General features: G+C 38.2%; 2 protein-coding genes across 3 annotated transcripts in view; both read left to right on the top strand.

The window, feature by feature from the left end:
- srms (src-related kinase lacking C-terminal regulatory tyrosine and N-terminal myristylation sites) overlaps nucleotides 1-20,393 on the top strand; it is a 54,161-nt gene extending 33,768 nt beyond the window's left edge. Inside the window, exons 2-8 of the mRNA XM_072277067.1 lie at nucleotides 2,686-2,807; nucleotides 4,627-4,787; nucleotides 9,746-9,890; nucleotides 12,228-12,386; nucleotides 18,205-18,386; nucleotides 19,942-20,098; nucleotides 20,179-20,393. Of these exons, the coding sequence (XP_072133168.1) occupies nucleotides 2,686-2,807; nucleotides 4,627-4,787; nucleotides 9,746-9,890; nucleotides 12,228-12,386; nucleotides 18,205-18,386; nucleotides 19,942-20,098; nucleotides 20,179-20,393 (1,141 nt within the window). The remainder of the gene's footprint in view (nucleotides 1-2,685; nucleotides 2,808-4,626; nucleotides 4,788-9,745; nucleotides 9,891-12,227; nucleotides 12,387-18,204; nucleotides 18,387-19,941; nucleotides 20,099-20,178) is intronic.
- Nucleotides 20,394-25,070: 4,677 nt separating this feature from the next.
- Nucleotides 25,071-25,627, top strand: part of LOC140186784 (protein-tyrosine kinase 6-like) — a 41,431-nt gene continuing 40,874 nt past the window's right edge. For both annotated transcript variants that reach the window (XM_072241360.1, XM_072241352.1), the window contains exon 1: nucleotides 25,071-25,618. In XM_072241360.1, coding sequence (XP_072097461.1) covers nucleotides 25,302-25,618 — 317 coding nt within the window. In that variant the 5' untranslated portion in view covers nucleotides 25,071-25,301. The remainder of the gene's footprint in view (nucleotides 25,619-25,627) is intronic.

The following is a 25,627-nucleotide window of genomic DNA, read 5'->3' as shown; positions in this document are numbered from 1 at the left end:
TGGCTTCTTCACCAGCCTACTGACCTGTATTACCACCTGCAGGAAACTATGAACCCCAAGGTCCCTGCTCATCAACATTCTTTAGTGCACTGCCATTTACTGTGTATACTGTATATCCTACCCTGGTTTGAGTTCCCAAAAGGCATCACCTTGCACCTGTCTGGATTTCAATTTCATTTGCCAATGCTCGATATAAATTTGTATCCAGTCTATTTTGCTGTGGCCTTGAAATGCGTTTCTCACTAACAACACTATTTTAGTGTTATTTGCATGCTTTCTACCTAGACATTCAAATCGACTACTCCGCAAATGGCAAAGATTCCAAAACCAAATGCCACTAGTTACAGACTTCCAATCACAAGAACTTCCTTTTTCCTCTTCCCTCTCTCTCCCATCACCAAACCAATTCACCAGCTTGCCTTGGATCCCAAGTACCCAACATTCTGGGTCAGCATACCATGTGGTACTATGATGAAAACTGGATGGTAGACATTGTCAAATGCTTTGAAGTCCATTTAGACCAGGGGTTTCCAACCTAGGGTCCATGGACTCCTTGCCCTATCATCAGCAAAAGCCTGGGCAGTACAGATGGAATTCAGAACCATCCCAATCTAGTGAACACAACAAGACATCCATCGCAATGTTAAATACAGTGAGAGAAAGTGGGTCTTCCTGCTTCACCTCCCTCAGCATAGAGATCAGTCTGACCCTTTGCCATTCTCAATACAAATGAGAGAATTCATATAAAAATCAGCAATAAAATCCGCAAAACGGCCATCGTACCCAGTTTTATAGTTTCCAGCAAAGTGAAATGGTTCGCAAGTACTCGTAGTTTAGGATTTTGTCTGGAAATAATGTTAAGTGCTGAATAAACTCTTCTGGGCTTCCAGCCAGGGTCAGGTATGGATTATAAGCGATGTTTCGATGATAAACCCTCCCATGGCAGAGCATGATATCGAACGTCAGTTATAATCCATACTGTACCCAGCTGGAAGCCCGAGAAGAGTTTATTCTGCATATACACTGGGAAAGTGCTAGATCCTTTCTCAATGTTAAGTGTCTTTGGTAGCGCAACCCTTTAGCCATTGTCTTAATTTGGGAAACTACATTTTGAAAAGCAGATTGGAATAATTAAACAACATATCCTTCCCCACACCAACCTTTCATGTCAGTATAAAGTGGAATGGTTGAAAATTACAACATTAATGAACAAAGGGGGTTCGTCTTTTTGCTGTTCAATTGTCTGAAGTACAATGTTCTCAGTGGCTGGCATTTTTTTGAAGCAATCTTTTGCAAGGTCCATTTTTCATTCAGCAATTTATCGTAGAATGTTGCATGGTCTAAGTTCAAAATATGTCCACACAAACAAAATGGTCATCAGATTTGAACCACTGGGGTGACTGGGTAGTATTCATTATTTAAAAGACTCTTTCAAGGGGGTCTTGTGCTGCCAGTTAGGCATAATGTGAGCACAATTACCTTTGCCAGATTTGGATATTCCACTGTATTTCTGTTCAACTCCTGAGAACATTGCACCACCTTTTAGAAAATGGGATTTTCTGGATGTTCCAGTCGGCGATCTGAGTGGAGATTATTGTTTTGCCTATTCTTCAAAAAGACAATTCTTGTCTGTTAAACTTATGGAGGCAGTTCTTGCTTTGCAAATTACAGGGTTATTTATAAATCATTCCATTCAGGCTAGTACTACAACAGGATACATTCAAATTGCTCTGTACACTCGAATGCCAGTTTCCATGGATTCAGGTAACTGTTAAAGAAATCAACTACATTAGAGAACTCCCCTTCACCAATGTGTGCAATCTGCAACCACATTCTGCAAGAGAATCATTGAGTCTGCTGTAAGCCTTTCTCTGAGCCCCTCTGATAAGTCTTCATGAAAGACTTGTAATGGCACAGATTTGCATGCAACTCCAGTTACCAGTGATTCATTTTCCTCACTAGCTACTAGCAACTCTGTTTACTTCTTACAAAGGCAAACCACGGTTAGGGCAAGGGTCTTCAAAGAGGTTTTTCTAACTGTGTTGGGCACTTTTCTTGTAACAGAAAAAAATGCACTTTGTCCCCTAAAAATTAGCAAGCTTTTTTCTGATGCTGTCTAAGAACTAGGAATAGTATTTTGTTGTGTTCCTGCAATTTAGAATAGTAATGGCTCAAATCAGCAGATGTCTTTCACCTCCTCCGTGCAAACAGTGTAAATCTATTTATAAACTTCCACAGCAAAGCACTCCAAGTCAAATAGATGACAGTTATTTACAATGTCAGCATCACAACCAATAACAAATAGTTCTTCCCCTGCCTTGCTGTGCAGTTTTTGATATACGTTATTTTTCAGCTCATGTAGCACCTCAACAAAAGGTGTATTGACGTTGAACAAAATGCTACATTCTCACAGCAATGATCTTTCTTGGACAGACAATGAGAAGATTCTCATTGCCGTTCAGTTCTTTTCACCTGGCAGAAAAGTAAAGTGTGATTTTTTTTTGTTTCTACCCCCGTTGAAAGAAGAAAACAGAAGTGAGGCTAGTGTGCTGTCAGTTTTGATGCATTCAAGCCAAGTATATTCACTGAGTAGAATTTGCTACCTCGGCGTACAGTATATATATTCTTAAACTCAGTAGCAAATTGCTAATTCACAATAAAATAAGTGGGCCATGTTTTCTTCAGGTGGTACTTTGGAAGAATAGGAAGAGTTGATGCGGAAAAATTACTTACATCTGCCCAAAATCAAAATGGAGCCTTCCTGGTCCGCAGAAGCAAGATTGATAATGGTGGTTTTTCAATATCTGGTATGTAAAACTTGACTGCATTGAACTTTTTGATCTTTAATACACATATTAGTACAATGTGGTATCTGGCAGTGTAAACTTGATGGTGCCAGGTTCCATATTCAGGCGGCTAATCTCAGGTGTTGTAGCGATGAGGATACCACAAATCACTGCATTGTTTCTGAACTAACAGATAGAAGATAGATTGCGATGCTACTTGGTTTGCTACTAGATGGCCTTTCCATTCCCATCACTACCTATTCCATTTCCACAAATTACTCATTAAATCCTTTGCTCTCTACAGTTTCATTTTAATCTCAGCAAATTCTCCATCACCATTCCTTTCCTATGTTTTCCTTAGATCCTCATTTGTCTTTTGAACACAGATTATTTGATGTTTTTAGAAGAAATGTAGGAATTTTTGTTTGAGTGAAGGAGCCTTCTGTTTCTCTGCCTCTTGCTCCGTTTCAGTTGTTAAAGATGAAACCCCATGTTTATCGTGCAACAGTCACATGATGGTGACAACAACAAAATTTATTTAACTCTTTTTTTCTCATTGTAACATAAATATGATTGTTTCAGAAACCAAGCAACAGGCTTTGCTAGCCCTATTACAACAGGAATTCATTGTTATCCCTCCCACTGGCATTTTCCCTGTTGCCTGCAATGCCTTACGATGGGGTGAGAAGGCTATAGACATACTTCAGATCTCTCTCTAAAAGATTCTCACATAGGACCAAAGAGAATGAAAGAGTGGATATTCCCCAAATGCAGCAGAATATTCACCAAAAGTTCAGAGAAGGTTTACTTGACTAGAATGGACAGGTTAACTTATGAGAAAAGGTTAAGTTGCTGGAGTTTAGGTGACTAAGGCAGGACTTGAATGAAACATACGAATCATAAAGAGTCCTGTTAGGGAAGATGTGGAGTTGTTCCCTATGTGTGGGAAATCTAGAATTTGGGAACATTATTTATGAATAATTGTCATCTATTTAATGCAGAGATGAGATGATTTTTTTCCCTCTGAGGATTGTGAAAATCTGAATCTCTTTCCTTAGAATATTTTAAAGCACTATTAGATAAATACTTCATAAACATGGGGTGAAAGACTACTATGGGCAGCGGAGCTTTTACAGCCAAATCAGCCATTATCTTTCTAAATAACAGAGTAGGATCAAGGGCTTGACTGACTTCCGCCTGTTCCTAATTATGTGTTACACAATATAATCAAACTGGGCAGTGGTCAGTTTCCTTTCAGAATCTAGATTCAATGTGGAAGATAAAGTCTTCACAAATACAGATATGTGGTGAACAGATACCTATATCTTAACCCTTGTCAACAGAATCCAAAAATAGTTTTGCCCCCTACGACACTCAACTAATTCAGCCCCTTTCATCACTTGATACAGTCACAAGGACATGTAACACCCCACCCCTCTTATTCTGGACACCATAACTTCTTCTTCTTCTCTTCCCTTCACAAGACGTACTGGCAGCATCTACTATTAACTCATTGCCACCCCGGACAACTATTGGCTCCTGGCACTAATCATTCCTCACTTCATGTTGTTCACTTTCCAGAGACACTTGGAATCTAAAAATGAAATTTAAAAACGCATAGGAGGAAATGTTATATCAATTAGACGGCAAAGGGAAGAATTAAAATAACATATCAACTATCTACTTACAATATATTATTTTTGGTTTTTACAAAGCCTTTTTTGGGCTAGATTGTTTCCTTTTCTGCTTATCATTATGCAGCTCTATCAATGGAGGCTGGATATTGAAAGAATCAAACTTTATTAACATGAAGTTCAAATTTGCTTTTTTTCATTTGCAGCTCTAAATGATAAAGTGCATCACTATCGGATATTGACTTCATCTGAGGGATACTTTTATCTACACGAGAACCAAAAGTTTCCCACAGTTATTGACCTTGTGGAATTCTACAAATTACAATGGAAGATCTTTGGGTTTCCATTGACAAAACCTTGCATAAAGGTATTTTCTAGGAAATCATACTGTTTAAAAGCAAACTGTTCAGAATTTTCCCAGATTTGCAATGTACCATATACAACTTTTACCCTATTCCAAATGTTATCATGAATAGCAAAAATGCTGAAAAATATTTGGCATGATTATCTGAAATAATATTATTGCTCTTGTTTTCTCTGGGATGACCTTTGATTTCATTGTTTATGATCTAATTATGTAGTCCAACAGATTATATCAAGTTTCTAAACTACAAACCTTCAAAAATCAAAAGAAGAGTAGCAGGTCAAGTGGCCCTTCAGCCCATTCTGCCATTTAGCAAGATCACAGGTTAACAAAGCAACACACACAAAATGCTGGAAGAACTCAGCAAGCCAGGCAGCATCTATGGAAAAAAAGTATAAGCTGACATTTCAGCTCATTTGTGTTGCTTGGATTTTCAGCATCTGTAGATTTTCTCTTGTTTAAGATCATGGGTTATCCAATTTTGGCCTCAGTATTACTTTTTTTTCTCCCTCTTCCCATACTCGTGACTCCTTTGTCATTAAAATGAATGTTGGCAATATCAACCTGCACAGGACTCTTGGACAGAGAATTCCAGAGTGTCCACACTCAGAAATAATATTCAGCTCCATCTGTCCCAATTGACCAAACTCTTATTCTGAAATTATGCCTCAAGTTTGAGATGCCCCAACTAGTGAGATATCCTCTCAGCACCCACTCTACAATACTGGTCAGAATCATACACATTCTAATAAGATTACCTAATTCTTCCAAAATCATTGGGTGTAGTGCCAGCTTGCTCAATGTTTTATCATACATCAATGTTTTCAGCCTTCTCTGCACTGTCTCCAATGCGAAAATATCTCAAGCTGCATGCAGTTGTCAAGGTGTGGCCTCAGTAGTACCTTTAAATTCCATCAAACCTTTTTATAAATTACATCAAGCCTTCCTCTTACACATTGTATAAAGGACAAGATCAATGCTTCACCTATATGGACTTCATGTGCTAGAACTACAGACCCCTTTGGTGCATGGCAACCTGTTGCCTCAGCCCATTTCAATGACGACTTGCTTTATCACTCTTTCTAAAGTGATAGCCTCATGTTTTCCTACATTATATCCAATCAGCCAAAAACAAAAAGTAAAGGTTGCCATTATATTTTTCATATGAGAGCATTCAAGACACTTAAAAATAACTTCAGAACAGAAACAAGGGAATTTTGCTGAATTAAATTTTAAGAATACTTAACATTAATTTCCTCAGAATTCAGTTACTCATTAATTATCTTATCAATTGATCATCAGTGACTATGTAAATTGCCAATTAACAGAATCTATATCTGTAGATAGAAGAGGGGATGTTTGAACTATAAATAGGAACTTTAGTAAATATCATGAACATGATAACACGTTGCCTTTGTCTTCTCTATTAGTTTCTGCCTCTAGATTTTGTCTTTCCTACATGGTAGAGGGGAGGAGCCTCAATTCAGACCAGCCACAAACCACAGGCAAGAGTCCCTCATCATTACACAGCAGTAATTGCATAGATAAATGATACAATACATCAGGATCATTGCAACACTTTTCAAAGTAGTCTTCATCCTTATATTCATTTCTGGTGAATCCAGTGCCCTAACAAATCTGTATGTTTCAATGAGATCCCTTCTCGTTCCACCAAGCTCTGTAGAGAACAGTCTCAGATTTCTCCTTCTTTCCCCACACAACAAACCTGTTTCTCCAAGAGCCAGTTTAGTAAATCTTTTCTGCACTTTCTCTAAGGCAAGCACATTCAATCTTAAATAAGAATATCAAAAATCTGCACAATACATCAGATGTGTTTTCACCAAGACCAAACACACTTGAAAGTCTAATATAACATTCGCTCTCTTATTTTCTTGCCATACGTGCATATTCATCTTCAGTGTTGTGTACAAGCACATTTAGGTAATTTTAAATATCAATATTACTGAATTTCTCACTCGTTAATAAATTCTTCATTTTCCATTATGTGAAACACCTCACATTTCCAACATTAATTCTACCTCCTAGGTTATCATTCATTTAGTCTACCTATATTCCATGACACTACTCGTTGTCTTCATCGTAACTTAACCACCAAGCTTAGGGTTATTATCAGTGTTAAATTGATTGTATCTAATCCCCTCATTCAAATCATTGATATGGATTGTGAATAGCTGGAGCAAAAGCATCCAACTAATCACACCACCTCAACCAGAAAGTACCTGTTTATTCTTATTTCCTGTCTCCTGTCTATCAATCTTTGGACTGTGCGAATATGTTACCATAGATCCCATGTGCTCTAATTTTGTTCACAAACTCCTTTATCTATTCTGCTAGCTACAAGCTAAAACACCTCTCATAGATTATATAAATATGATTCTCTTCAGAGAAGTTATCCACCAAATCCTAATATAATATTCTAAGCATACTGTTGTCACTTTGTTAATTTATTCTAATTAATGTAATTTCCCTATTAATGTTGCTAGGGATAACTGTTCTTTAGCTTCCTATATTTTTCATCTCCCTCACTTCTTAAATGTTATCATAATTTATCAATTTGAGAAATTATTCTAGAATTTTACTTTTAAAAGATGACACCTAGCACCTGCCATCTCCATAGCCACTTGTTTTTCAGTCTTGGAACTTCATTCCCATTAATTTCTTCAGTATGTTTTTGTTAAACTAATGCCAATCCCATTGGTCTCATCATTCACTGCAGGTCTGTAACCTGCCACTATTTCCAAGATGTTTTCTATGCCTTCAACTGTGAAACAGGCAAAAAAAAATATATGTAATATCTCTGCCATTTCCTTATACCCAGTATAATTTCTCTTGTCTCATTCTGAAAACAACCTACATTAAATTTTGCAAACCCTGTCATTTTTGCATACAGGTAGAACTGCCATGTCAGTTTCTCTGATTTTCTACTTCGCTGTTTCTTATGAAATTCCTGGTCTGTCTTTTGAAATTTCTCAATTCTCAAGTTTAATGTGCACCTGTGCAACATTATAAGCCATTTCTTTTGATTTCGTATCATCTTTAGATCCTCCTGTTAGCCACAGTTACATTACTTTTTTGTAGGTCAATTAATACTAATTTGCTGTCAACTTATCCTTTCTTTTCTAAGTTTCCTATTCCATCGAAAGCTCGAGTATTTAGTTCCCAACTTTCTAATTTTGTGGTGCCCTGACTATCAGATTGTACCCGTTATTTCCATGAGTTCATCGGATAAAGAGCCTTCAATTTTGTCTTTAATATTTTATTCTTAATTTGTCTGAGTGTCCTACCTCGTACTATAACTTTCAAAATGTCCACTCATCAGAACCAATTTGTTTATCCTTCAGTCTTCTGGCATTGCATCTCTGATGGCTAATAAAGATTCAAAAATTTACATCCATTATCTCTAGCTTTTCTTCCCATGGCAGCCTGGGATAGACCTCATCCAGTCCAGGTGAGTTACCAACCCTCATGTATCCAAGAACATCTAATACTTCCATCTTTGTATTACTGGACTGCTCCAGATTGCCAGTATTCTCCCTTTGAGCTCACTGTTTTCCATGTCCTTCAGTTTGATAAATACAGGTGAGGTATTCATTTAGGACTTGATCTACATCATTTTATTCCATACAGTTCATTACCCCTTTGATCCCTCATGGAACCCATTCTGTCCCTGGCTACCCTTATTTTTAAAAAAAGTCAAAAAGTTCAAAAATACATTTATTATCAATGTCACCATTATATATCACCATATACCACCCTGAGATTCATTTTCTCGTGGCTTACTCAATAAATCCAATAGCTATACTAGAATCAATGAAAGGCTGCACCAACAGGGCAGTAAACCAGTGTGCAAAAGACAATAAACTGCAAATGCAAAAGGAAAGAAAATGAAGTGACAATAATGACAATGATAATAAATAAGCAATACATATCGAGAACATGAAATGAAGAAACATAGAAATATAGAAAACCTACAGCACAATACAGGCCCTTTGGCCCACAATGCTGTGCAGAACATATACTTACTTTAGAGTCCTTGAAAGTGAGTCCATAGGTTGTGGAAACAGTAACGTGATGGGGCAAGTGAAGTTGAATGAAAGTGTCTCCTCTGGTTGAAGAGCCTGACGGTTGAGGGGTAGTAACTGTTCCTAAACCTGATGGTGTCAGTCCTGAGGCTCCTGTATCTTCTTCCTGAAAGAGCATGGCCTGGGTGGTGTGGGCCCCTGATGATTGATGCTGCTTTCCTGTGACAATACTCCATGTAGATTTGCTCTGTGGTGGGGCGGGCTTTACCTATGATGGACTGGGCCAGATCCACTACTTTTGAGGGATTTTCTGTTCGAGAGCATTGCTGTTTCCATGCCAGACTGTGATGCAGCCAGTCAATATCCTCTCCACTACACATCTGTAGAAGTTTGTCAAAGTTTTCCATGTCATGCCAAATCTTCTTGTTTTTTACTTACTTACAGAATGTCTTTCAACTTGTTTATCACTTTATAGTATTTGTTTCCCATTGCAGATAAAAATATAAAGTTAAGAAAATTTAAACATTTTATTAAATAATTATTTAATATGAAACCTTATCCTTACCAAAATAAAGATTAAATGAATCCTGTATCGTGCTGAATAATATTCTTTTGCAGAATCCAAGAATTATATTCCTTGTGGCCCTAAGTTTGAGTAAACCATCTTAAGTTAACCAGTCCTAACTAGTTAACTAATTACACAGTAGAGTACATAGAGTATGTGGCCCTTATACTATGTGTTTAATACTGCCAGTGAGACATTTAAACATTACTAAATTGGGTGTGAGTTGATTAAATTTATGCTTCATAATTGAATCCATTAGTCTTTACTTGATCAAAAATATATACAGTAAGTAGAAAGTCAGTGGTTTATTGAAAAATAAATCAAGTGTACTAATATTCTGGCTCCTATTGCAGCAAGAAACTTATAATGCTGATGAATGGGAAAGACCCAGAGAAGAGTTTTCTTTGTTAAAGAAACTGGGAGAAGGTCACTTTGGAGAAGTCTGGGAAGGAATTTGGAATGAAAACCAGCATGTGGCAATCAAAGTGCTTAAAAAGGGTTTGTGACATAATGTGCTTATGTGATGTACAAAAAATAGATGCAAGTGCATATTGAACAAATAGAGCTGGAAAAACAGTAGTATTAATGCACAACCATTATTTTTTTAGTCAGAGGACACAATTGTTGCTGTTCTCTAGACTACATCCAATTACATTTATCCCAACAGTACCCCTTAACTCCAATGTGGGAACTTGTTGGATACAGACTCTTCTACCAGATTCTTGGCAATCACTGTACCTTGTGCACAAAAATCCCATCATGGAGGCTGGGAATGGGGACAGAATTTGGACCAGAATGTCCCACTTACAAACAGCTGGAAGAATGTTAACATTTTAATATTTGCAAACTGGAAGTTATTCAAGCATATTAAATTATGAAACATTACCAAAGTAAGTGTGGGGAATTACACACTTCTACAAGACCCCTTAAGGAATCCAGTGTCAGAATATAATTGTAGAATCACTAGCAAACAGCTATCAGCTAGTTTGAAATTTCCATATTCATTCCCTTGAAGAGGCACAAACAGGGAACAGCTGCTTGTTCCACTTCCGACATTTCCATGTACATTTGGGCCTGTGTTAATGCATCTAACTGCTACTGAATGAGTTTGAAATTCTCTCTTCCTCTCCATCCACACCTACACTTCCTTCCCCTGTCAGAAATAAGTAACCTGATCACAACTGTAATTTTTAAGTTAATTATATTCAAATAAAAATGAGGCAGGATAATTTCCTGAAATGTAGAGCTTGTGAAGGAATTACAAGCTACAGTGCTGGTCACAGAATCAGTCCTGTCTTCAAACATTGGTATAGAAAGTTTCAGCAGCGTTACCTAGCTCATAAAATTATTCTTATAAACTGCACAGCAAAAATGGCTTGCAGTTAATCAAAAGACATGTTAGAAAACTGAGGGAAATTGCAGTGCAGAAAAGTGAACCAATAGCATTGTCAGAAAATATATGTCTCATTTATCATTCTTGAAATAAAAGTATATTTTCTTGCTGATATGTTCTTTATGACTGAACATGTAAATATATAAATGTATAATAGTGTTCTGTATAATTCTATATATTCTTTATAATAGAGTTCATTTAGATTTTACTTGGTGCGGTGTTCTAGCAATTCCTTTTCTTGGACTGTCCCTCGTATCCTGAGGCGATGGCACTGGACTTGTGTCTGGAATTACTGCAGTCCTCTTGCTAAACTCTCCTACTACGTAACTAGGCAGCAGGTTCCACGATATTGACCAGCTGGCATGCAGGAATATGTCCTTTCATTGGAGAAGCCCATCAAGTTTATGCCAGCTCAAAGGGAAAGCCCTTTCTCCACTCACTTTCGCTGCAACTTTTTTCCGCATTCCTATCAACATCCAGCCATCTGTGGACATGAACTTCCCTCCACTGAGGACATTTACAGCAGCAGGTGCATAATGAAGGCCAGGAAGAGCATCAGGGACACTGGTCACCCCAACCACAAACTGTTTCAGCTGTTTCCGTCTGGCAAATGCTACCACAGTATTAAAGCCAGGTCCAACAGGCTACGGAACAGCTTCTTTCTACAAGCCATTAGACTTACAAATTCACATGTCAATACATTGTGACGGAGTCATAATGCAAAGATCTTTACTCCCTCACAGTGTGGGATGGATGTAAGATTTAAATAAATTCAAATTCAGATTCTCCCACTCCACCTACACAATAATTCAAGTGGCCAATTAAGTTACCAACCCACATTAATTTGGTATATTCACATTCATTTGGTATATTAGAATAAACTAGAGTAACCACAGGAAACATACATAAAGTAGTGAGATTGAGGTGGGTAATGAATAATTATTCTCCATATCGTAGTCAATGTATGTTTCAGAAAGTATTAAAATAGAATTCATGATCTACCCATAAGTTTCTGTTGTAGTTTTACAATGTTATCTAAAACTTGATCTAAATTTGCAGAGCCTTGCAACGCAGTTTCAGCCACCTTGCATTCTTTAGGGATCTTTGGCTTGCTTTGGCGGAATTTGCAACATCTTCCATATGAAAAGTAGTTGCAGCTTGTGAGGTGTGTGAACTTTCACTAAAGTTCCGTGCATGGGCAAATAGGATAGCACAGTGCAATGTATCTTTTTTTCACTTTTCCCTCTGTCAGTGCAGGATTATTAAATTTGCTCTAAAGTACTGCCTGGTGGGAGGAGAGTCTTCATTTTCTAGCCCACTCTTCAGAATTAGTAAACTGTTGTGTGTAGTTCACTTCTCTTTGTAACACAGACTATATTTAAAATTTGTAAAGAATTTATCAGATAAAATATTGAGTATTTAGAGTTCCGTTTTATTTACAGATGATATGAATGTGGATATGTTTCTTCAAGAAATTAAAATTATGAAGAGCATCAGCCATCCAAACCTAATCCGGCTTTATGCAGTTTGTTCGATTGAAGAACCTGTTTACATTATCACAGAACTCATGAGCAAAGGAAGCCTAAAGGAATACTTATCTGGTTAGTAATGGGAAATGGGGAAAATCAGACAAGTAGGAGCAGTGTATCAGAAAGCTTATGTGCATGATAGGCTAAGAGATCAAGTGGTCTCCTTTTACGCTGTAAGATTCTTTGAACTGGATCTTTTCCTTGAGAACCATCAGATCGACTGGAATCTGTTGCTTTTCCCTTCTTAACCGGTGGAAGATCAGGACCCCTGAGTCTAGTCCAAGCCTTCTACTCAAACTGCTTTCAGAACTTTCAGGACTCTTGTTCTATTCTGTGGAAAGTCATTTCAGGAGCGTACACTACCTTAGATCTAGAATTTCTCAGCTAGGGCAACAACTCGATTAATTTCAATGGAAAGAAGCAGTTATGGAGGGAACAGTCTGTACAAATTAGTTTCATTTCCTTTGAATTACATGAGTTTATTCTACAAGTTTAACTGATATTAATAGTATTCTCATTTTTCTGGAAAGATTCATTTTTAAAATATTTTATGATTTTAACATTTTAATCATATTTTAATTTCTAATATTTTTTTATGGTCACAAGTGCTGAATTTAAACACCAGCTTTGATATCCGGGAAGTGTGTCTGCAGGGCTTTACTGACTGCAGGGTTTCCCCAGTTCAGTGTTCTCAGTCCAACCATCTTCAGTTGCTTCATCAAACCATTCCTCCATGAGAGGGCAGAAATGTGAATGTTCACCATTGATTACACAATGTTCAATTCTATGCACAATTACTCAGAAAAGTTAACCAGCCCATGTCCATATGTAGCAAAAACCACTAAACATTTAGCCATGGCCTTAGAAAAGACAACTAACAGTCATACTGCAAAAATGCCAGACCGTAATCATCTCCAACAAAGAGTGTAAATAACTGAAACAGGAGCAGAATTGAGAGGCCATTCAAGCCCAGTTTATTGCCATGTGCACAAGTGCAGTGAAGTGCAGGTACAATGGAAAAACCTGCTTGCAGCAACAACACTGGTACATAGGTTCAGGAAACAAATCGAGTATAAATTATACATAAATTATAAAAGATGGAGAAGAAGGAGAGAAAAAAATACTGTGCAAAAACAAGACCTTAGTGCAAAAAAAGGGTCTGATCAGAGACAATCCCATGCTACTACGAGGTAGTCTGTAGTATTACACTGCAGGGGAAGGTTTTGCAAATCAATTCCAAAAACATGATAGAAAAACATGGTATTGTGGGACTTAAGGCTCCTAAACCTCATGCCTAATGACAGCAGTGAGAAGAGGGCAACCTCTCAAGCCTGCAAGACCACCACTGATCAAATCTTGGACTTAACTTCAATTTCATGTCAGAGCCATTGCATGCCCATAACCTTTGGTTCCCTTCACATTCAAGTATTTACTTCACCCAGAATAAGTCAGCCTCCACTGCTCTATTGTAACAGAATGCTGAAGGTTCACATTTCTTAGAAGAAATTTCTTTTTATCTCCATCTTAATTGGATAAACTTATTTTCTGAAGTTTCACCCCTAGTTTTTGATTTCCCCATAAGGAAAACATAACAAATAAAATGGCTATCTGCCCTGTTAATGTGTCTCAGTGTGTCAGATGTTTCCAATGAGCTTAATCACAACCCATTCAAACGTGCTTCATAACATCTTCATTTTAGAAATACACTTCAATATGTGTATATCCTTGAAATATGGATAGAAAATCTGCACACATTACTCCAGATCTCATCAAACGTTTGTACAGTTGCACTATTTTTGTACTCCATCTTCCTTGTAATAAAGTCACTTTTTCAGGACAGTCTACTCATCTACCCTTGATGTTCAATGACATATCAGTAAGTCATACATTGTCAATGCCCCTGAGGTTCCCATTAGCCTTAAACTCAACTGGACCATCTATGTAACTTATTTTGTTGATCAGTGTTAATCAGAGGTTGGATATCTTGTGGTGACTGGCTCACTTTGAACTCCCAAAGTCTTTTAAGTATCAAGTGTGTAATGAAATACTCTTCAGTTGTTGAACGAATGGAACTCCAATTGTACCTCAGAGATAAAACACTAAGCAGGACAAAGGAATCAACTTGATCAGTAGCCCTTATACATTCACTCCCTCTGCTGCCACCCCATTCTGGATGCAACATATAGAGTCATTGAGTGATATAGCTCTGAATCAGACCCTTTGACCCGGCTGATCCATGCCAACCGCTGTTCTCCCTGCTAGTCCCAAGTGCCCATGTACGGCCCATTCTTCTCCAAGTCACTCCCCTCCATATATCTATGCAATACCTCTTAACTGTTGCATTGGTATCTGCTTTGACCACTTTTAGCTCATTTCAGTTGGTCCTAAACTCTGTGCAAATAAGTTAACTCTCAGGTGCCTTTGAAATCTCTTCCCTCTTATCTTTTATCTGTGCCCTCTAGCTTTGAACTCCCCAGGCCTGGAGAAAAGACTACGACTGTCCACCTTATCCGCACCCCTCATGGTTTTATAAACTTCTATGAGGTACTGTCTCATTCTCCTGTGACCCAGGGATAAAGATCCTGCATGGCCAAACCCTCCCTGTAACTCAGGGCCCCTAATCCAGACAGCATCTTCATAAATCTCTTCTGCACTACTCTCTCCAGCTTGACAATGTCTTTCTTATCAAAGAGTGACTGGGACCGTCCATAATCCTGCAAGCACAACCTCACTGTTGATTTATATAACTGCAACAAAATGTCCCTATTCCTGCCTGGGTGCCTGACTGATGAAGACCAGCATGATAAAAAGCCTTCTTCACCACCTCATTTACTTGTGCAAACCCTTTCAGCAAACTTTCTACTTGTACTCCCAGGTCCCCGTCCCAGGCATCTTCAACAGCATCTCTCAGACCTATGAATTCTCCCATCAGTAGGGCAAGGGCAACACACATTTTACAGTGCCTAGTTCTCACTCTGGTTTCACATCATCCTGACTTGGAAATACATCACCTTTTCGTCAGTGTCACTGGGGTCTAAATCCTGAACTCTCATCTGACAACACAATAGCAATGTTTTCTTTATGAGATGCAGATCAGAATTGGCTTCAGCTGTACAGTTAGGAATAGGCAGTGAATGTTGGCCCTCTGCTGGCCGTCTGGAGGAGCTCTCCAACATTAGAGAACCCTGCTGCCTTTCCAATGAATTATGCACTTGTCCATATCTGAATTTTATTACACTTTTGCCATAATTTTATTAGATTTTTCCAGAAAACTAAAGACTTTGTATTGATCTGCCTAATGCATTTTACACTGAACAAAATCTTAAATCTAGTGCAGCACAAACACACAAAAAATGCTGGAGGAAATCAGCAGATTAAATTTAGTGCCTTCTCAGCTCTCAGGTGTTCTGAAGTTTCATTGTTCCAGTATTAAAATAGTCTGGCTTCCAGGCATACAAGTGATTTAAGTGGAGTCTAAGTGGGGATCTAAAGTATACAAGAGGGCACAGTTTTAAGGTACTTGGAAGTAGGTACAGAGGAGATGTCAGGGGTAAGTATTTTACGTAGAGAGTGGTGAGTGCATGGAATGGGCTGCCAGTGATGGTGGTGGAGATAGATTCGAGACTCCTGGATAGGTACATGGAGCTCAGAAAAATAGAGGGCTATGGGTACCCCAGGTAATTTCTAAGGACATATTCGGCACAGCTTTGTTTGCCAAAGGGCCTGTATGGTGCTGTAGGCTTTCTATGTTTCAATTCTCTATTTTCTAATATGTAAACCCAAAGCAACAACTTCCAAACTAGGGCTCTTTGATTGTCTCTTTATCATCTCTTAAACTAGTTCGGCACCTGAAATCACATATTGACCTGTTGAAACAATGTTAAGCCATTCTGAGAATGTGATGGGACCGGTGAGCACATTGCATCATCTGTACTGTCGTGCACTCCAGTGATTCTCTCAGCCATGGCACTGTCAATTTTGGTCAAGATGTCAAAAATAAGGTGGCAATTATTTTTCCACTCTTTATTCTTGATTTCAGTACAGTGGTTGAAAACTGGATGTAAAGTCATCTAATTTTGAATCCTAATCCTCAATCATAGAGAATACTGTTGAAACACTTGTGGAAACATTTCTGGCTTTGTATTTGTGGATATTGCAATATGTAGTTAAACCACAAACTTACAGCTAATTGCTAAAATAAAAACATACATTTCTGGTTTTGCTTCCCCTTAGGCAACTTGAAGGAGGAAGTCCAGTTCACTTCTGTCACTGGGCCTCAGCATTAAGACCAGAAATGAAGGCAGGATATTATGGAACAGTTCAACAAATTGCTAAACAAGTAAAGTTGAACCAGTTCATTGTACCCAAAAATGACTTTGTAATTTGACATAAGGTGTTAGGCTTACTCTCCAGGAGAAATTCCTTTTGTTCCATGGATTCCAGTCCCCCAACCCCCCTTCCCACTGCATCACCACTCCATTTCTCCATTACCTAATCTAACATTTCTCTTTCCAAATTCTGATGAAGGTTCTCAGACCCGAAACATTGATTCTGTCTCTCTTTCCACAAATGCTACATGACCTGCTGAGTGTTTCCAACATATTTTGCTTTATTTCAGTTGTCCTACATCTGCAGATTATTGCTTTTCTTTAGGATTACAGATGCCTGATGCCATTGTCGTTTGGGAATTTTTTATAACATGTAGTCTGCTGCTTTCTTCTGTCAGATAAGGGAAAGCGTAATGAGAATTAATCAACTTATCTAAGCTGCATGGGATCCCTACCCTCTATCCACTCTAAGAAGAAATTTAATCACAATTACATGCAAAGTGTTCTTGTCTCACTTATAAAGAAATTAGATTACACACAAATTCAGAAAGTTGCATATAGGAAATGTCTGTGCATTTTCTTCTTTAGCTTTGAATTGATTCTGGACATATTGTTAGAAATATAGAATCTCTCAAAAACGTGTCCTAAGTGATGAAACCTTTAGGGTGAAGACCGTGGGACTGATGAGTGGTGACTATGGGTGGCAAGTTTGGTCAACAAAGTCACGGTAATCAAATCTGAGCCACTGAATAAATCACCTGTGCGAGAGTGGAAAGGTTTCCAATTTAAATTGTGACCAAATGGACAAAGCAGATTAAATATTTAAAAATCGGGAAATTCATGAAAATCTGAATGCATGTTGAAAATAACCTAGCATGACTGCAAGTGAAAAAATGGCCTAAGTTCGAAAAGAATGATATATACACTTACAATGTTTTTATATTTGTCTTTTGCAAATCATTTAGAAATTCCATTGATTTCAAGTTTGATTTGAAGTACTTAACTTCCCCATCCCTCCACTATATATGAACTAGCCCACTAGCAAAGAATGTTAAAAAGTTTGACACATACTATTTATGCTCCTGTATGCAGTAACATTCATTGATCTGAAAATTGTGAGCATTATTTCAATTTTCCAATTATGTAGAGACCTGTCAAAATGTAGGATTGGAAAAGATCACTTTGACTACCTCTGAAAGAATGCAAAACTAATTTTACAAAGTTTTACTACCAGTATTTTCCAGTTGAACTTCTTACCAAAATTCATATTACAGTACATAAAACTGATGCCGTTGACAATTTGCTTGCTAACAGGGAGCCTCTCAGCACTGCCAAAGGTCAAGTGCATCATATCTTAGATTCTTGCAACTCCAGCCTGCCAGTTAGATAGAAATCTCATTGGAGATCATATTTTAAACAATAAACCAAGGAGATTTTTATGGCATCAACAAAATAGATGCAGCAGTGAAGCTTTCTCTACTAACACAATGCTCCTCTTGTGAGATGTTGCTGGATGATAAAGTGATTGTTGGTGATAATATCTTTGAATATTTTGTTTCTAGGAGATGAAGGTAAAACACTAACAATTACTCACCATGTGTATTTTGCTAGCCAAGTGGCTGAAGGAATGGCTTACTTAGAAAGGCATAAATTTGTCCACCGGGATTTGGCTGCAAGGAATGTTCTTGTTGGAGAAGATCTTGTTTGCAAAGTTGCAGATTTTGGATTAATGAGATTGATCCGGGTAAGGTTCGCAATCTCGATAGCCCTGACTGTAAGTGAGAGTCCTGCTTTCTAGTTCCTAGAAACATTAAACAAATGTCATCTGTCTCTCTCTTCACCAATACTGCTTTATCTGCTGAGTAGTTCTTAAATTCCCTGCACTTATTTCAAATTCCAAGCACCTAGAGCATTTACTTTTGCAGTAATCCAGAACATTTTATTTCTGCAGTGTTATCTGTAATACTTAGAGAAAAGCCATCATGAATACTCATGCAATTTATTCCAGATGATGCTTATTCTGTGCGAACAGAAATGTTTCTATCTCATGTAAACATTAGGGCTTTGGAGGTTAATATTTCTTCTTTGTGCAGTATTTTATGTGTCTGTACTTTATTGCTGTGTGGAAATGTACTTTAAGCCTACATCTTAATTTGGATGGAAGAGTTTTGACAAGTCACTGGTTCAACGCTTTTTAAACTGTGGGATGATTTTTTTGGCACATTGATGCAGGCTTTTCACAACCACAGTTGTATTCTTGTTACTTGTTCTGGGGGAGAGATCTTCCTTTCCAGAATACAGGCCTGTGTCCTCAAGGCTACTAAGTCAACCAGGCAAGAGATGGAGGAAATAGAGGAAATTGCTTAACAACGTTCTTACAAAAGCAGTAGACCAGTACAACTCCAAATATGCACAAATCATTGGTCTTGTGTCTGCAGTCTCTTGGTCTTTATTGGTATTTCAGTTTAGTTTGAATAGAACTGTACTTTTGAATGAAAAATGCACTTCATCCACCCCCGAACGCTATCCATTTCTTTCTTGTTATTGCCTTTCCTCACAGAACATTGAACAGTACTGAATTAGAACAGTCCTTTTGGCCCATATTATCTGTACTGATCATGCCAATTTTAACTAATCCCACCTACCAGCACATGATCGATATCCCTCCATTCCCTGTCTGTTCATGTGCCTGTCCAAATGTTTGTTGAATGTTGCTATGTTATCTGCTTCGACCACTTCCTCTGCAGCACATTCCAGGCACCTGCCACTATATCTGTTAAAAAAAAGCCTTATACATCTCTTTGAATGTTTTTCCTCCTCTTGCCTTAAAACTATGCCTTCTTGCAGTTCACATTTCCGCCCTAGGAAAAGGATTCATCGACCCTATCTACGCCTCTCATAATTTTGTATACTTCGGTCAGGCCAGCATTCAGACTCAAACAGTGCAGAGAAAACAATCCAAGATTGATTGGATCCTCCTTGTAGCTCATATTCCAGTCCAGCCAACACTTTGGTTGATGTCTTCTTCACTTTCTTCAAAGCTTCCACATCCTTTTAAAGGGATGACCAGATTTGCACATAATATTCCAAATGTGGCCTAACCATAATTTTATACAATTACAATATGACTTTCCATCTTTTATACTCAATATTCCATCCAATAAGATACCATACATTTTCTTTACCACCCTATCTGCTTTCGTTCACACATGGAGTGCATGGAAAACTGAGTTAGGGGTGAATAAAAATCTCTCTCGTTATTTTGTAATTATAACAAATCACTTGTTTTAAATGAACAGGATGAGGTGTATAATGTTCAAGCCGGGACCAAATTACCTGTAAAGTGGACTGCACCAGAAACCGCAAATTACCAGAGATATTCAGTAAAATCAGACGTATGGTCATTTGGTGTTCTCCTGTATGAAATTGTGACTTATGGCAATGATCCTTATGAGCGTAAGTAAATTGAAATAATTTTAAGGTATAAGACAATAAGGTCTATTATAATGAATTTATGATTTAATTTGATGTTGCAGGAATGACAAACCAGGAAACTGTGGATAAGGTAAACCAGGGATACAGAATGCCTCGTCCCAAAACCTGTACCCCAGACATATATGATATAATGCTCAGATGTTGGAATGAATCTGAGGAAAACAGACCATCCTTCAGTACACTAACAGAGGAACTCAATTCACTATACTCTCAATACTTTTACAACAACCAAGATCAAGGTCAAAAGAAAGACTGAGTTCAAGCTCAAAGAGAATACAGTCTAACATCATTACAAGAAGTGTAATTCTACATGGATCTGGATGAGAATGAACTCTACATTTGGTTCATGACAATGGATTGTTTCTGTACTTAACTTTTGATACCGTTGTTTACGACAATCAGCTAATTCCCTCGTTACAGTCAGCAGTACTAAGGGGAAAATGTATAGCATTGTGTTGTTTTGTGCTGTCATAAGAGCATCAATTTACAGAAAATAAATATGAAGATGCCTATATAAAATAGCAGAGTAAGGAATGGTGCAATAATCTTTATGTACTGGCCTTCTGATGTCAGCAAAAATAATTCTTAGCCTTGCATTGGTATATATTAAACACTGTAAGAAATTGGATAGCAAAAATAGGTAAGTAATGTAAAAATTTACTTTTAGAGGAAATACAATTTCAACTGCCATCAGCAACTGTAAGTTTAAATTAATGTATAACTTGATGGAAGGGGAGTGGGTTCTCATATCAGAGGCTTCCATTCACTGCCCTTCCAATGGCCCAAACCTGAGATTTGTAACAGAGAAATACGACAAAGTCCTCTCTGTACCTTATGGAAGCAAACATGGTAAATCAGTCTTCACTTTGATGTTTGAAGAATTGAAATAATTTTTAATGGCTTTGTGCTTGTGAACAATTTTGCGCCATGTACCAGATTGATGCAGTTAGTGTTCAAAGATTAGTGACAGGAGAAATGATCACTGCAAGCCACAAACCAGCAATCTTCCCCAGGCTGTTTTCTTTTTATTCCAAATGGCAATGCCTGGTTTTACCATTTACAGTACATAATTATTCTCTTGAAAGTAAGGCAGAACACAATGGAGGGAAGCTATTCCACTGAACTACACTTTAAAATGTCAGTAACAAGATATTGCGTAACTAGAGCACGTCTTATTCACTTATTTATCGTGGATTTCTATTCCTTGTAGAAGTATTTAGATGTTTCAAGCAGCTTTCTTAAGTTTGTTGTTTAATCCTTCTGAAAAAGAGGACAATTTATATAATCATTTTTCTTAATTCTGGGGTCTGTTCATTGTTATCAGCCCCAACAGGGAGTCATGTGCAGGTGATTGGGCACTGCTGAATGATGCTAAAAAATCAAGGTCTCGTCTCCCCACACTTGCTATTCATGCACAATTGCCAACTTCACCCTCACATTTCATTCAAGTCTTGGCTAATTATTTACCCTAGACTTAGAAAACAATGTTGAATATAAAAAGTGCTCAGAAATAAGTCATTGCTATAATCATTTTGGTGCTCCAGCAATTAAATTACGTTTAAATGAAAAATGGGTAGAAATTATTCTTGGGAGAAAGACTTCTTACAAATACATATGGAATCTTCTGTTTTAACCATTTAGTGAATGGATGTTAACCATTTAGTGAAGTTTATTTCAAGTAATATAATATCCAAAAGCATTAATCAATATTCTTAAACAATGGTCTGATAATTCTCATACATAACTCCAGACTCACCCTGAGAGTTGGACTTAAGGTGTGGCTGGGAAAAATTCATAGATGATTGTCGTCAAGGTCATTTGATATAACCCATTTTAAGACAACGGCAATAGCTTTATTAAAAAAAAAGTACCAATCTCAGTGTAAGCATATTGTCACTGGATTAACATCTAAAGTGTCCTACCCAAACTACTGTGAAAACATTACTGGCAGAAAGACTGCACTAATAAAGGAGAAGGCCTACCGGCTCCCCAGAGAAAATAAATAAAGGCAACAGATGCAATGAAAAGAAGGATAAAACACCATGACGAATCAAATCTTCTGAGGCATGGTGGTTAGTATTGATTAATTTTAATCAAGATCTCTATTTATGTCACTTCTGAAACATAATGCTACCAAGAGTGCTACACTAGAGTATCACCTCATGATATTTGGTCATGGTGGATGAGATTTGCAACTTGTGTGGTCCAGAGACACAAATGCTGCTTCCTGAGTCAATCACAACCTAACTACCCTACCCGCTGGTAATATCCAAAGAGCCTAGAGTATCATTGCCCATCCCTAATCACCCTGGAACTGAGGAGGTAATTAAGAGTCACTAGAAATCAGTGCATGTAGAGACTGGGAATATGAAATAAAAACAAAGCATTCTGTATTTCTTGATTCTCAAAGTTATGGAGTTGTACAGCACAGAACTTGGCCCTTCACCTGACCACATCCGTGCTGACCTATTTGCCTATCTACACTAATCCCATTTCTGACATTAGGACAGCATCATTCTATGCCTTGTGCATTTAAGTAGATGTCTGAATGTCTTTTAACTGTAGTGACTGTACCAATATCATTATGTCCCCTGATAGTCTGTTCCAAATATCAACCACTGTGTGTAAAAAAAAAGTATCATGCAGCTCTCCTTCAAATCTCTTCATTTCCGTGTTAAAATTATGCCCCCTTGTATTTTGATACCCCTACCACGGGAAAAAGATTCTGACCCTGTGATGCCTTTCATTTTAAATTCTTCTAGCAGATCACCCTGCAACGTCCTTCACTCTGGGGAAAGCAAGCCCAGTCTATCCAACAGTCTATCTGCTGGAGGAAGTCAGCAGGTCGAGCAGAATCTGTGGAGGGATAGGACTTTTCAAAATGCAGGATCTGATGAATCAGCAGTTCTTCACCCCACCACCCCTCAACAAATGTCACGCAATTCAATAATTTCTTCCAGGTCTGGTGCTCCAGATTCCAGCATCTGCAGTCTCTGTGCCTCCAATCAATTCAATTTCTCCCTATTACTAAAGTCTTCCAATTTAGGCAATATCCTGGTCAACCTACTCTAACTCTCTCCAGCAGAATCTGATCATTATCTTGTTTCTCTTCCTATGGATGGCACCTGCCCTACTAGATGTACTTTTATTTCATTCAAGTATCACGTTAGGGGGTCTGGAATCATACATAGGCCAGACAGGGTATGAACAGTAAATCTTCCCTTAAGATCATGAGTGGACCAAAGGCATAGATGCTGCATCCATAGATATGAGGGGCTATTGATAAGTTCATGGCCTAAGGTAGAAGGAGTCAATTTTAGAAAACCTCGCACATTGATTTTTCAACATAGTCCCCTCCTACATTTACACACTTAGTCCAGCGGTCATGAAGCATACGGATCTTGGACCTCCGGAAAGTGCCCACAGCAGGGGTACTGAGTTACATAAGGTAGAAGGAGATGTTATTAACTTCAAACTTTCTGTATAATCACTCAAATTTGCATGTGCATGTAACGAGAGCTGTATAACTCATCTCCTTCTACCTTAGGCCACGAAGTTATCAATCACCCCTGCTGTGGACACTTTCTGGAGGTCCAAGATCCATATGCTCCATGACCGCTGGACTAAGTGTGTAAATATAGGAGGGGACTATGTTGAAAATTAAATGTGCTAAGCTACTTTAGGCCACGAACTTATCAATCACCCCTTGTACTTCCTGACCTGCTGAGTTTCTCCAGCATTTTGTGTGTGTTGCTTAAGGTTTCCAGCACCTACAGAACCTCTTCTATTTATATGTGAACCAGATGAAATTTTAATGACAATCCAATAGTTTTTGTGATTATTAGTACTGAAGTACTGTTCCCTCTAAGCTGTGTGGGTGCGCAGCCGCACAGTAACTGAAATGTTCCCACTCACGTAACCTTTGTTGCCATGCTGCTGGAATTGGACGCAGCTAGAAAGATTTTCTTTGTTATACTGTAGGTCACTATACCCTTCAGTTAATAAATCAAAAGTATGTAACTTTTAAATTTTCATTCTAAGTATTCATAATATTATTATCATAAAATAAATTTAAAGTGTCATGCAGTTTTCAGGCTGTGTAAAAATTTCTTGCTCAGAGCAATGAACTCCACAAAGCTGTAAAAAAAAATAGAGGGAATGTTGTACTGGAGTTAGTTGTTTTAATGTAACTCTAAACTCAATTAATGCATTAACACAAGAGATTCTGCAGATGATGGAATCTAGAGTAACACACAAAATGCTGGAGATACTCAACAGGTCAGGCAGCATCTATGGAAAGGAACAAAGACTTCACTCAGTCCTGATGAAGGGTCTCGGCCTGAAACGTCACCTCTTTGTGCCTTTCCATAGATGCTGACTGACCTGCTGAGTTCCTCCAGCATTTTGTGTGTGTTACTCATTTAATGCATTAGGTTGTATTTCTCAATTCCCTTGGTGGACTTCCAGCTCATTTTCATTCCAGAATCCTGACTGATAGATAAGTAATACAATCAGAAACAAGAAAAGATCTGCAGATGCTGGAAATCTGAGCACCACACACAAACTGCTGGAGGAACTCAGCAGGCCAGGCAGCATCTATGGAGAAGAGTACAGGCGACTTTTTGGGCCGACACCCTTCATCAGGACTGGAGGAAAAAACAAGATGAGTTGGAGTAAGGAGTAGGGGTAGGAGAAAAGAGGAACTGGGGAACCATATCCAACTTGAGGAAGTCCAGATGATTTTTCAACCTGGTCCAGAGGAGAGGAATCTGCCATCCTCGCCATCCATTAATCCAGCTCCAATCCTACTGTAAATGAGTGACACTTAACTACACCCTGCGGTGATTCACAAGTTACCCAATACAAAGGCGCTTTAGAATGAGCAACAATACCTGGACTAACCAACTTTCCTGGATGACTGCTGTGTACATATATAGTACGCCAGAGTTTTCTAGCGCCAAAATCGAACATGCCAATACGCTGTTTTATAGTCTTATTTTTAACAGTGCTCGTTGGTTACGTCAATTAAAGCAACAGGAAGCAAGACAAACATCAGGCAGATTCACATTTTGGAAATGTAAGAATACACACCAATGAGGTTTTAGGAAGCTGAAGAGGGCACCGCGACAACCGATCTGTCAAATCATCCCCCAAATCCAGCTTCATGGCCAAAAGCTTAAGAAGGATTTGCCCCTGTTTAAATTCGACTCCGAGGAGGAACTCAGACGACAAAATATCTATAATTTCTCATGTCGGAGATAGTCGTTATCCTGTCTTCACAGCGCTGTATGATTTCTGGGCCAGAACGAGCGATGAACTCTCTTTCAAAACTGGGGAGGAATTCGAAATCATTAACTATGACAATTACTCCGACAGACCTTGGTTGCTTGCCAGAAAACGGAATCGTGAAAATGGCGATAAGTGCACGGGATATATTCCCGCTAATTACATTGCCAGGAAGGAAAGTATAATCGCAGAACCGTAAGTGAA

The sequence above is a fragment of the Mobula birostris genome, chromosome 2 (assembly GCF_030028105.1).
Source record: "Mobula birostris isolate sMobBir1 chromosome 2, sMobBir1.hap1, whole genome shotgun sequence".
NCBI classification, from domain to species: domain Eukaryota; kingdom Metazoa; phylum Chordata; class Chondrichthyes; order Myliobatiformes; family Myliobatidae; genus Mobula; species Mobula birostris.
The sequence above is the reverse complement of the archived record's forward strand: the minus strand, read 5'-3'. Positions and strand labels throughout refer to the sequence as shown.